Source organism: Protopterus annectens, chromosome 1.part0 (assembly GCF_019279795.1).
Source record: "Protopterus annectens isolate FY-2018-M chromosome 1.part0, PAN1.0, whole genome shotgun sequence".
Classification (NCBI taxonomy): Eukaryota; Metazoa; Chordata; order Ceratodontiformes; family Protopteridae; genus Protopterus; species Protopterus annectens.
This window is the reverse complement of record NC_056725.1, coordinates 1,768,047,389-1,768,062,181: the sequence shown is the minus strand read 5'-3', so window position 1 is coordinate 1,768,062,181 and position 14,793 is coordinate 1,768,047,389. Positions and strand designations below refer to the sequence as shown.

The 14,793-nt window shown below is 39.9% G+C and overlaps 1 protein-coding gene across 2 annotated transcripts in view; it reads right to left on the bottom strand.

Moving 5' to 3' along the window:
* The window catches only part of NUP43 (nucleoporin 43), a 784,265-nt gene that overhangs the window by 212,428 nt on the left and 557,044 nt on the right, over positions 1-14,793 (bottom strand). For both annotated transcript variants that reach the window (XM_044069310.1, XM_044069319.1), the window contains one exon: positions 5,786-5,937. In XM_044069310.1, the coding sequence (XP_043925245.1) occupies positions 5,786-5,937 (152 nt within the window). The remainder of the gene's footprint in view (positions 1-5,785; positions 5,938-14,793) is intronic.

Below are 14,793 nucleotides of genomic sequence, written 5' to 3'. Positions count from 1 at the left end.
TGTTGATTGTATACTGTATACCTGAGTATGGCTGTCCAGGATAAGGATAAGCATCCTAAGTCAGGATTTAAACAGTGTCCAAAATGTGGATAGAAAATGTCTGTGATAGATAGTCATGTTAATTGTGTGTATTGCCTTGGAGCCTTGCACTTACAAGAAAGCTGCTCCATTTGTCATTATTTTTCATCCAAAGTTCTTCAGGAGCGAAAAAAAAAACTTAGAGGGTTTCTTAAACCATCATTTCACGAAGTTCTGAGTGACCAGGGTACATTCTAGTAAGTCTTCTAAGGCTTCTACTACTTCTGAAGTAAAAAAAAATCTAAGAGAGAGTCTAAGTCTGCTCCACAGCCCTCGGAGCAGAGCGTCTTGTCTTTTCAGAGCCGTTCCCCATTCTTGGAATCGGTGTCCGAAGTTCTAAAGTCACCTATTCTGCAGTTAATGCCTCCATCCATCCATCCATTCATCTTGATCCTCGATCAGTCTGTCCGATTTGGATGTGGATCGTGTGGTGCAGAAGTTGCTACAGTCACTGGTGTTTGCTAAATTTTTGTCGGCTCAGACCCAGGTGGTTTCGGAGCCTAAAACTGTAATGCCATTGACTTATTTTCCTCCTCAAAGCCATACCGGCCCGGCAGAGGAGTTGGACCTGATGATTGAGCCTTCAGAGCAGACGCCTGTCCCAGTGCCATTGGTTCCGTTTAGTCAGACTTCCACGGCGCCGATCGAGGAGTCTAGGAGCCGACATGCTCCTGTCGGATCCGGGGAGAATACTCGGACTGACATGTCAGTTCAGACTTTGCTCTTGGGTCCTTGGCTCGAATTAGCTCAGCTCCTACTTCTGGTTTGAGCCCACTGCCAGGGGATCGGAGGTTTCTTCGGATCCAGCGGTCCCTTCTCATCGGAGCAGAGGTGCCTTCGAAGCCATGAGGAGAGTGATGTCTCCTAAGATATCTAAAACTTGAAGTCCAACTACCTTCTCCCCAAAAGCGTCTGTGTCCACCTCTGCTTCACAGATCCTAAGTGAAAAGACCTTGAACCTCAGGAAGCCCCATTGGGTGGCCCCTGATCTTCCGAAACCTCACCAGACATTCCCACTTATGAGGTTCCCAGGAAGAGAATCTGTAAGAGGAAGCACCTAGACTCCGCCCCCATAGGAGTCGCTCACAAACGATACACTCTTGGATGAATCAGAAGGGTTCCCATGGTTCCCCCTCTGAGGATATCTCATTTGCTGAGATATTAGAAATCCTCAGGCAGAGGGGTGACTGGAAGTCCACCAACCCTACTGAAGATGAGTCTGTTCTCCTGAAGGCTTTTGGGTCTCAACCCTCCACCTCTTTGGTGTCTCCGCCCTTTGATGAGCTCATGGAGTTGGTCTCACGAAGGGTGTGCGAGTCTCCAGACACCATGGAGCCTGTCCCTAGGAGGCCTAATAAATTTATTTCTGCCCCCCACGGAAAGTCCTTCCTTACCAATGGAGTGCCAGTTGATGCCATGGTGGTGGCGGCATCCACCAAGAAGGAAATGTCGGAAACTTCTTCCTCTATCCATCCTCCTAACAGAGATTCTAGGATCATGGATTCATACGGGAAGCGCACATGCAGTTCAGCGACTTTTGCCATGCTTTCACTGAACTATCTCACTCATTTTATGAGAGTGCAAAGATATCACCTAAAACAGCTTGGAGATATTCTTCAGGGTTCAGTAGCTGCAGGAGCTTCAGACAAAGTCGCCTCTCAGCTGGCTACCCTCAGTTCCATAGTGAACTCGTCCATGCATCATTTCATATGCAGCTGATGGAATGAGTAGGGCAGCGGGTATAGGAATTGCTCTCAGGAGACATTCCTGGATGCACTTGTGTTCCTTTGCGGAGCCCTTTAAGTCATCCTTTGTTAACAACCCTTTTGATGACTCTTCCCTTTTCAGGCCCAAAGTTAAGGAAACTTTGACCAGGTGTGAGCAGGAAGGAAAGACTCTTGTCTGCCATCAGAGTCCGTTTTTCCACCCCTACTAGACTCTACCCCAAGGGTCAAAAGTGAGGAAAGACGTGGTTCCAAAAAGCCCAAGGAGCCTTTCTGGACATACATGGCAAACCCCCCTCCAAGGGCAGAGGAGGGGGTAATAATGGAAGATGCCGCTCTCACGGCAGAGGGGGTCCGCAAAACCAGGGCGACAGAGACCAGTTCTTTGGGAAGCCTTACCAGTGCTCCTGAAAGGAGGCCAGACTGTCCTACTCTGAAGGCAGTTGGTGGTCGCTTATCTTTGTACTCAGACGCCTGGCTCAAAATAACAAATGACAACTGGGTACAAAGTATAGTTTCCAGAGGATATTTCATTCCTTTCGCCACTCCCCCTCCAGTGACAACAAAAATCTCGGACGTTCCACCCAGTCACAGGGAACAAGCAAGAGTAGAGGTCCAAACAATGCTAAAAAGAGTAATCCAACCAGTCTCAACAGATCAGACATGATCCAGAACTTACTCAGGATTCTTTTAGTTCCAAAATAGATAGGGGACTGGAAACCTATTTTGGACCTTAGCAGACTAAACAGATCTGTCAAGAAGGAGACGTTCCAGATGGTCATGCTTCAGCTGATACTTCCCTTTTTAGGGAAAGACAACTGGATGTGCTCGTTAGATCTCCAGGATGCATACTACCATATAAAAATTGCCAGACCATCCAGGGCTCATCTGTGCTTCTGGCTAGGAGCCAGCCCCTACCAGTTTCTAGCCCTGCCCTTTGGTCACACTGCAGCCCCCAGAGTGTTCAGCAAATATATGGCAGTGGTCACAGCTCACTTGAGGCATTTAGGATTCCAGGTGTTTCCATACTTAGATGACTGGCTCCTCACCGCCACCACCAGGCATCAGCTAATACAAGCCAGGGACACCACTCTTACTCTCTGCAGTCATCTGGGCATTACAATAAATTCAGAAAAATCTACCTTGTCACCATCGCAACATATCGTTTTTATCAGAACAGAATTGGACACCATCACAACCACTTTGAGACTTCCAGCAGAAAGAGTTTACTACTTCATCAGCAGGTTCACAATATTATATCCAAAGACAAGGCTGCAGCATTAGAAGTGCTAAAATTGTTAGGCATGATGGCAGCTGCAATGTTAGCAATACCGTTGGGTCGCATGCACATGCAGATTCTGCAATGGCAGTTACTCACTCAATTGTCTTACCAAGAGCTCCCAATGTCTCAACTCATAATGACTACAAACACATGCAAAAAGGATCTTAAGTGGTGGTTGACCTCTATCAATGTAATGATAGGTCTATTTGTCTTACCCCCACCAGCGGCCACAGTGACCATGGACGCTTCCCTCATAGGGCGTGCATTTTCAGGGAAGAACAGCCCAAGGCACATGGACCAAACAGGAGATGCATCTGCATATCAATGTCCTGGAGATGAGAGCGGTACTTTTGGGGCTGCAGTACTTCCAGGACTCTTCCTCTGGGATCAATTGCGATTCAGACGGACATGTCGGTGGTAAGGTACTTGAACAAACAAGGAGCCAGGTCTTATCCCCTTTGTCACGAGGCCCCAAGAGTATGGCAGTGGGCTACATCCACCCAGCACTTTCTGTTAGCAACGCACATCCTGGGGAAATCCAACATGACAGCAGAGAAACTGAGCAGGACAAATTTGTTGCCTCACGAGTGATCCCTCAAGAAAGAGGTAGCGGAGAGAATTTTCCGCAGGTGGGGCCAGCCTTGTTGCGACCTTTTTGCCAACCACATGAACACAAAATGCAGCAACTGCTTTGCCCGGATTCCACCTCCGGGAGAAGCCCCAAGTGACGCACTCATACACAATTGGCCTCTGGGTCTCCTCTATGCTTTTCCACCAATCCCCTTGATACCCAAAGTATTGCAGAAAGCAAAAGCTCTGGGAAGGACCATCATTCTAATAGCCCCTCACTGGCCTCGTCAGATTTGGTTCCCCTTCCTTTCGACTTCATCTGTTGGAATAGCCTTAGATTCTGGACCCAGATCTTCTGACGCATTCGTCGGGGGCTCTTCATCCCTTTCTTCAGTCCCTGAAATTGACAGCTTGGCTGCTCCAATTCCCAACATAGCCAGATTCCATAACCTCTCAAATGAAACGCAGCATATATTGATATCTTCCAAGTCCTCTACTAGGAAGCTATACCTTGGCAAATGGAAAAGATTTTCTATATGGGCTTCTCAATATAACATTGATCCCTACCAAGCCCCTATTTCCTCTATATTAGAGTTCTTGACTATGCTTTTCAATAAATGAGCTGCATCAGCAACAGTCCAGGTACAACTTGCCGCTATCTCTAATTTTTACTTTGGCTTTGAAGGATTAAACATAATGTCACACAAACTATCTAAAGCCTTTCTCAAAGGGACCTTTCATCTCAGACCACCTGTGAAATCCCCTTATACTCCATGGAATCTAAATTTTATGCTTTCACGCATTATTCTCCCATCTTTCGAACCATCTTCCTCATGTGATTTGAAATATTTGTCATGGAAGACTATCTTTTTAGTAGCCATCACTTCTGTCCATAGAGTGTCAGAGCTTCAGGCCTTGTTCATGAAGCCTCCTTATTTGATTTTCCATGCTGACAGTGTCCCTGCGAACAAATCCTTCATTTTACCCAAAGTTAGTACTGAAACTAACCTTAACCAGATCATAGATTTGCCAGTGTTCTTTCCCAAACACACCAACAACTTAAGAGTATATGTTGCACAAGCTTGATGTTTATAGACAACTCAGATTTTACCTTGATAGAACAAGAGAGTTCAGAAAATCAGAACAGCTTTTTGTTTCCTTTTCAGATTCCAGAAAAGGTACGCCAGTGGCAAAAACACTACTGTCACATTTATTCAGCTGCTAATCTACATGTACAACACAAAATTAAGGCTCATTCTAACAGAGTAGTGTCCACATCTTCTACTTTTTCTGCTAGGCTTCCTATAGACATTACCTGTGCAGCAGCCACTTGGTCAAGACCTCATACAAAGTTGACAGGGCCTCCTTTGGGTCTACTGTCCTGAAAAACATACTCCTGTGAGCCACCCGAGAAAGATGGTGCTTGGGACGCTACCCATCTGTAAGAATGAACGGCGAGATAGAACTTCACATAAAGAAGTTATGTACTCACCCTAACGTTCATGTGAGTTGTTCATCTCACCTTCATTCTTACTTCCCTCCCTCCTACCCCCTCCAGGGTTTTATATGCAGCAAACAAGATCTGAGGTAACTCTAGGTGCATCATCGGATAGGGACTTGGCCTTGAGCTGTCTGAAGACCTCAAGCTTTGTAGTAGGCCGACTCAAAGCCAAGGATTGGCTCCGAACCCATCTGTAAGAATGAAGGCGAGATGAACAACTCACATGGAACATTATGGTGAGTACATAACTTCTTTTTTCTTTGCTTGGAAACTCTGCGGTATAAGTAAACTCCTGGGTGCTTGACACCCTTGCTAAATGGGTTCCCTTGCCTGCATATCACAAGTTACTGCAGTTTGCAGCATAATGATTTTACATGCCAATTTTAAATACATTTTTGCATTGATGTCAAGAATGTGGTATCATACCTCTTTCACTGCAACTCCCAAGTTGCTAGTCTGACATATTTGCCTGTAACCTTCACATGTTGCAGATTTCATACAGAATACTTTGTTTTACTCTACAACATAGCAAAGGCATTACAATGTGTGAAAGATGCACTTCCTGATATTGCACTAAAAAGATTAGTTCATGGCCATACTGTTTATAAGTTAACAAAAAGTTAGACCTACTTTCAGCTTCATGAGCATTCAGCAGCGAGACAGGCATTTTGCGATTCCTTACATCCCATATGCACAACATCCCATCTTGGCCACCGGTAGCTACAATATGCTGCTGGTTGGGGTGCTTATCAACACAGTACAATGGTACTCTATCACCTGTCCTGGTAAAATATAAAGCAAGCATACATAAGCTGTACACAAAATAACTACATCACATGTAAATGAATACTTAATTTTCTCCTCAAAAGGCAATCCATACAGACACATGTAAATGGAATAATGATGACCGATATGAATGAAGTATACAAAAAATGACATTTCAAGGAAAACTGAAAAAAACTTACCTGTAATGATAGGATGCCTACCCAATAAAAATCTGCCAGCAGTCAAGATATATACGTTAGTATTATTTACAAATAAATTTACTTCTAAATATCGTTTAATGGTTGAAATCATTCTAGATTTTCTGTTCCCTACAGAGATCATCTTGGGACCTTCTTTTTATTTTGGTACTTTAATTACATTATATCTCATCATCCTTAGTGGTTTCTCCCAAAATGTTACTTAAATAGGCAATAGCAATAGCTGCAACGTCTGATTTAAAATGTTAAAAGACCTCTAAATGTAACCTTTATAAATAAGTCTACAAAACCAAAATCCTCATCTGTATGCAAATGCCCACATATTAAAATGTTAAAAACAAAGAAAACAAGCATTATGTACCTGAAAGGGAAGGAATGTACTTTACGTGCATTTTTTTTGTAATTATGAAATATGCCACTGGTTTACTTCTTGCTATCCAGGTAAATTACTATGTCGGTGTTACAGCAGACACACAACTTTGACTATCCTCTGTAGGAATTATCACAGGATTGAGAAAACATAGATGTGTGAGGTGCTCACTATAACCATACAGGATTCAAGTGGCCCCTGTCTTTAAAGAACTTTGGTTCAGTATTTAGCCATATATACACAGCTCTTGGGCTAAGCTAAACTCCCAAACTAACATGTAGCCCACGGGGCTGGGATTGGCTGCTGTATCCTACCCAGGAAAGACATTAAAACTACACAGGAAAGAAATCAAAACTCCACAGCAACTACTAGAAAGAACACCACCTCCAGGTATCATGTGAAGACACCTTACACTCAACGTGCCCTTCAGAGAGTCATTCCCCTTAATAAAAGAAGGCTCAGTGTACGTAGCATACTACTACAATATCTGATTATATATCACAATTTTTTGCTAGTTAACTATTTAGTATTACATCTTGCCTCCCGTGAGATAGCAGCCAACCACTGCCCACTCGTACCCATTGCCCCTCCCCAATTTTCCAACTTTTCTTTCCTAATTCCTTAACTAGATTTAATATTGGAAGTATTATTCCCTGCTGCCATTTCTCCTGTCGCCACTAAGTAGCACTATACCCCTAAACTAAACTGAACTCTGATATTATCAACCCCTGGCTAAGAACGCAGTTAGACCCTTTTTCTTACAGCTCCTCTTACCCCGTTAATTCTTATCCTTTCCTGACTCACCTCACATATTTCTACCCTTGTCCATTATACTTTTTTCCTGGTTTTAGATTACAAACTATCTATAGCAACACTTACCTCTTAGCTGTAGTCTTTTTACAGCAACAAATTTTTTCTTACTGTGTCTTGTCCATCCTTTGGCTCTACCCGCTCTGTTCGCCCTGCAGGCTCACTCCGCTCCCCTACCCTGCCCCCAAATTCCATCCGCCCCCAGAGCCTCTACATTTAACCCTACTAAACCACACCCACAGCCAAATAAACCTATCCCACTACAGCCCACACTGTCAAAGTCCCACAACCTTACTAAACCACACCCACAGCCAAATAACCCTATCCCACTACAGCCCACACTATCAAACTCCCAACACCCCTAGCAATCTAAACATTACCTCCTACTTTTAAACATTGCATATCTCAAATCATCCTTTCCCGCCCCTCACCTCACCAAACTACAATCCTTAAAGGAAACAAAATGAAATTCTTCTTAACTTGTCTTCTGCTCACCCATACTATACTAACAAACCTCACAACATGCCACCATACCTCACCTACACTAAATAGCAGTTACCACAGCACAAACATATACACAATACCACACACAATCTTTCCCCACTAGTGCCACACTTTTCAAAGACAGCCAAATGCTACACATACATAAATTCCAAACAAATACCACTAAACTATCAGGTGTATACTACATAAAAATAACATAAAATAAAACACATTACTACTTGCTAAACAACTGCTCACATCAGGAGACATACACCCAAACCCAGGACCCAACAATACCTTACTTCCACCTAGACGTAAATCAGACCTACTTATCATTAACATCAATATAAGAAGCATAACAAACAAACTCCCTGATCTGCATGCATTTATAAAGCATTACTCCCCAGATATAGTCACAATTACAGAAACCTGGTTAAAACCTAATATACAAAATGAGGAAATTCTCCCACCAGGCTGCAACATACTAAGGCACGATAGAACAAGTAGAAAGGGAGGAGGTGTAGCCATATTATTTAAAAACACTCTAAACATAAAACCCCTCAATAACTCAATTCCTTCATTTCAAAATGCCAAAACCTTAATCAACTCTTCTCATTAATGATACCAAAAAAATTAACATCATCTGTTGCTATATCCCACCAGGCAATAACTGCTCCACCATAGAAGAGATCTTACAATGGACATCAGATAACCTCACACAGGAATCAATTTTATTAGGTGATCTAAATACAGACTGGTTAGCCTGCAACTCCAATATCCCTACAAACCATATAAACCTCTATGCCTTTGCACAGCTCATCCATGAACCAACTACAATAGATAAAAAAATCCAATAAGCAATCAATCCTAGACTGGACACTAGTTAACTGCCCTAAAGAAAAATGTCTCGATGTCTTTCACACAGCCTAAGTGACCACCTTCCCACATTCCTACAGCGAAGGCACACAAATCCCTCATACCCTATAACCTTTAGACAAGTTAGAGATGAAAGTAATCTGAACAGTGAGAATCTCAACCATATCCTAAAACATTGTAAATGGGACACACAGCTAACGTTAAACTTAGACCAAGCAGTTGAATACTTTAATAACACTTCCAAAACCACCTCCGAACATAAAGTATACCAAAAAAGGAAATCCGCTGAACTGTACCAATAAAGGGTTCTCCTCCAACTGTCACAAAACATTCCACCACTCGATAGAAAATCACGTAGTTTATTAATAGAATAACAGCTCCAAACAGCACCAAATAAAAACGTAATAAAACTTCCTTGTAATGTTACAAATAAACCAGAGATTGAGCGCGTTTTCGTCCGTATCTTATGGACTTCATCAGAATCTAAAGTATCATGGAATACAGTCCTTAAATATGCAAACAAATACTTAAACAATTAACACATCCAATTAACCATTACTTGGCAATTGATTCGGATACATACTTAAAAACATATTGTATGGATGAAAACGGTGCATGAATACACAAAAAAATAATAAATACATAGCCCAAACTAATGTATGACACAAAACTGTATAGTGATATTTCCATTAAAAAATGTATATATAGCACACATTTATGACTCTTATCTAGAAAAACCTAATGGTATTAGGAAAGAACAATAAAAGTACTAAAAAATATATAGTACATATTTATTTAAATTTAAAAAATGTTGTATTGTGATGCATTTAATATGTATGTAAAATAAATAAATACAAATGTAACTGTAAATGCAGGAAGTATAATAAACCATTTAAATATTTTAAGTTAAGATCTAGAATATATGAACACATGAGGGACATAACGAAGAAGAATGAAAAGAACGCCCTATTCAGACACGTCATTAAATGTAAAAATGCCAACATAAGTTTTGGGTATTGGAAGAAGTTAAGGTCTGTGACAGGGGGGGAGATTGGGAAACCTTTTTGGAATACAGGGAGCTTATTTGGCAGATGAGATTGGATGCATGCTGCCATAAGGGCCTGAATGATCACTTATCCATAAAACCAGCACTCAAACTTTTAGCTAGTAACCCCAAACAGAATTCACAAAATAAACAAATAAATAAAAGATAAAAAAGGGAGGACAACAGAGAATAATGACAATTATATACAAAACATAATAAAGGAATTAGTTCAATTTATTCAGAATTTACATTCATCTGTTAAAGTATTAACACTATCACAAAATAAATTATTTATATACATAATATATATACCTATTTTATATATATATATATATATATATATATATATATATATATATATATATATATTTTTTTTTACACATGTACATAATTTTAAAATGTTTTAGTCATCAACAAGGTCAGATGACCTTATTTTAGTATATTTATTACATTTGTACATATATATCAATTTATTCATAAGCATATTTTATATTTTAAAATATTTAAATTGTTTATTATACTTCCTGCATTTACAATTACATTTGTATTTATTTATTTTACATACATATTAAATGCATCACAATACATTTTTTAAATTTAAATAAATATGTACTATATATTTTTTAGTACTTTTATTGTTCTTTCCTAATACCATTAGGTTTTTCTAGATAAGTCATAAATGTGTGATATATATACATTTTTTAATGGAAATATCACTATACAGTTTTGTGTCATACATTAGTTTGGGCTATGTATTATTTTTTTGTGTATTCATGCACCGTTTTCATCCATACAATTTGTTTTTAAGTATGTATCAGAATCAATTGCCAATTAATGGTTAATTGGATGTGTTAATTGTTTAAGTATTTGTTTGCATATTTAAGGACTGTATTCCATGATACTTTAGATTCTGATGAAGTCCATAAGATACGGACGAAAGCGCGCTCAATCTCTGGTTTATTTGTAACATTACAAGGAAGTTTTATTAAGTTTTTATTTGGTGCTGTTTGGAGCTGTTATTCTATTAATGAACTACGTGATTTTCTATCGAGTGGTGGAACGTTTTGCGACAGTTGGAGGAGAACCCTTTATTGGTACAGTTCAGCGGATTTCCTTTTTTGGTATACTTTAATAACACTTTCAATGTTCTCAACTCAATAGCACTCATTAGAAGAATCAAAGTAAAAAACTATGCACCACGACTAAGCAGGGACACAAGAGTCCTCCTAAAATCCAGGGATAAAACATGGAAAAGAGAAAAGACTAACTCATCCAAACAAAACTACCAAAAACTAAGAAACCAAGCAAAAAAAAAAAAAACAAACCGTACTCTATAAACAAAACTACTTCCTTCATGTTCAAAATAAACACAATAAAACCCCCCCCAAAAATTCTGGCATGCCATCAACTCGCTACTTAAACCAAGCAAAACAGCTACACAAACTCCAACCACTAAAAACAACACTGCAGATATTGCTTCCCAAATTAACCACCACTTCACAAAAACATCTTATCCCTCTCTACACAACTCTCCAATAACAACCCACCCCAAACCAACCCACCAAAAATACCCCAGCCCTCACCCTCTCACCTGTCCCTACTGCAACAATCAAAAAAACTATTAAAACTTAAACCTACCACCCTTGCTGCAGACAACCTACCAGCCAACTTCTTAAAAATAGCAGCTGATTCACTATCTTACCCTGTTTCCATCCTTCTAAATTGATCCATTCAAGAATCCTACATCCCACAGTTATGGAAAGTATCATACATTCTCCCCCTTCATAAAGGTGGAAACTCTTACGATTTTTCCAACTACCGTCCCATAGCTATCCTAACCCCCCTTAGCTAAAATTTTGGAAAGATGCATTCACTCTCAAGTGATGCAATTCTTAAATACTAACAATCTCCTCTCTCCCACACAACACGGTTTCTGCCAACACCACAGCACCACTACTGCTCTCCTCTCTTTCACAAACCCAATTAACCAATACAGAAACAACAACTACGCCTCAGCAATATTCTTAGACCTATCTAAGGCATTTGGCATGGTATCACACCCCTTACTTCTAGACTCTCTGACCTCCCTATCCTTTGCTCTATCCACCATAGAATGGTTTAAAAGCTACTTAACAGACAGACAACAGTCTGTACAATGGCAAAACAAACCATCTCCCTTACATCCAACCACTGTAGGAGTCCCCACAAGGTTCATACTGGGTCCACTACTTTTCACGATATTCAACAACCTCCACAGGTCCTCCCAACATGCCACTCTACAATATGCAGATGACTCGACTCATCAGCACAGCGCCATCTCTCACTGCTCTGCAAAAACGTACTCAGGAATCCTTTACCTCAGTGGAAAGTTGGATCACCCAGATCCAACTTATAATACTCCATCCAAACAAGATCAAGTTACTCATATTTGCTCCTAATAAAACTAAAACCACCCAATCCCCTTTTACAATCACGTCCAATAATGGCACTAACATCTCCCCTACTGACAACACCAAACTACTGAGAGTAACTATTGATAATAAACTGCTGTTTGACACCCATATATTACTAACAATCAAAAAGTCAATAAAAAATGGGTACCTTATATAGACGCAAGAAATTCCGATCTGATCAAGCATGCATCACACTCGCCCAAACACACCTACGTTCTACACTCATGTATGCTGCATCTATCCTTACCAACCAAAGAAAACAGAATCTTGTACAACTAGAGTCCTGCTATAATAAAACTGCAAAATTTGCTAACAACTGTACTCAAATGGTTAGAACTCCCCCAACTAATTAACTATCAATAACTGATACTAGCCTACAATATAGTAAGACATCCTGACAAAACCCCATCCCTAAACAAACTCCTAACCCAGTATACAACAAATTACCCCCTCCGCTCCTCAGAAAAATCGCTCCTCTGCATCTCTAAAGCCAATAACTCTGCAGGAAAAGCTCTTTTCTCCCACAACATTGCCAAAAACTGGAACATCCTCCCCACTTCTCTGACCTCAGCTCCCTCAACTGTACAGTTCAAAAATTCTCTCATGTCACACCTATTAAACTCCTGGTTATGCCCATGCATTACATAAGACACTGTCCTGTAACTGCATAACAGAATTGCAGATGCAGTCACCTGATGTTCTGCTATGAAACTCAGTAACTCCACCTGCACCAATGATTAATGCAGTCTCCTATTGTTCTGCAACAAACTCAGTAACTCCCACTGTAGGAATGATTAATGCAGTCTCCTAATGATCTGCTACAAACTCAGGAACTCCCACTATTAAATGTAATTCCCTTTCGGGTCAACTCTTAACTCTTGTCTTCCTATTAGTAAACTCATCTTTTACCGCTATCTGCTTGTTTTCTATTGTACTCACAAAAACCTGTTTATCATAAATGGAAGCTGACATAAAAACATGTGTATTGCAAATGTGATTGTTGAGCTGTACTGCAAAATAAGGTGTACATAAATATATTTATTATTAATCTTTAATAATGTACAGCATTACCTACAATGTATGTTTATCTCTTCTGTATAAGAATTTTGAGCTTTTCTCCCCGGGGCTCCTCTGTAAATGGACCCACATCCAGTTGGACTATCCCGGTTAACAAATGTAAAATAAATAATACACTCAGAACGAGCCACATCTCTCCTGACTGCAAAAACCAGACTGAGAAGCTATGTAGACACACTATTCCCACAAATTTCTAGTACATGACAAATTGTATATGAACATACCTGCGAGTATGTATGAATCACAGGAGTCAATACTGGGCGCATTGCGGGTGCTGCGAAGAGCACTTCTGCCTAACATCAAAGACTGAAACACTAATTTTCATGAATTTAATCATATTTTGACTTAGGAATGGGGTCCATGCCCGTCATAGTATTAGAAACTCAAAAGACTTAGAGAAATTAAAAAAGAGAAGCCATGTAGGAATGGGTATCATAATGAGTAACATAGCTGCTTAATGAACAGAAAGTGTGTCCCTCTCCAAAGAAAACAGCCACCTGAAGTGGTGGTCAGCAACAGGATTCACCAGTACATCGACCTGGAGGCTCCTCTACACACACCATTTTAAGATATCCATTGCATTTAACTTTCACCACTTAGCACTGTCCTGTTATTATAATCTTAACAAGGTATTAGGCTACACCACCACACTGCCATGGTGAACAAAAATGGGATGAAGTGTAGAGCGATTTATGCATAATGCTTTTTTTATTCAATTTACTATTACATTCCCCAATTTTGTGCTAGTTTTCACAGTGGCGCATTCCAGACACAGACATTCAACTACAACCAGATTAGATACAATTTTACAAATCAGGAGGTCACATTTAAGTAACCTATAAGAAATAGAGAATATGACAGTTCTTGAAGTCTTTAAGCATACAAGTTTTCAACCTTAACATTTCCTAGTAAGGAATCATTGCACCTTTTGAAGCCATTTCAGATAGCTCATTTGGAAGATACAAAATGCAGCTTTATATTCAATAATGGGCTACAAACTTTACAAGGTGCAACTGTCTCTTCGGTGTGTGACCAGACAAGTTCTTTCACAATTAGATGAGATAACAGAAATACACTTTTCTGACTTTGGTAGATGCACACTGGTCAAAAATAAAACTGTTGTCTACTTTTTCTCCCCTAGATTTTTGATGACAGTGTCAGTTTTTGTGATTTGTCCATTCATTTATTTTGTAAACTTAGTCTGTGTCATGTCTCAATACTACACTTGGTGACATTATAGATTAAAAAACTACTATTGTACCATGTGTGGACACTTACAGACAATCTTGCAAAACTGCAGCTTCCTTTACTGAAGTAATCTAGGTTACCCATTATTGCAATAATTAACAAATGCGGTTGTCCATAACCCATTGCTCACTTTCATACTTAAGAATAGTTCTAAATCCTGAGAAAAGACAAAAAATAAGTGGCCACAGCACTGTGAGAAACAACTGGTAAAACCAGGTGGATTTGGCAGGTAACACCTGCTATCTTGACTTCGTGTACCCTGTTGCTTAACCATTTTTTTTATCAAATGAACT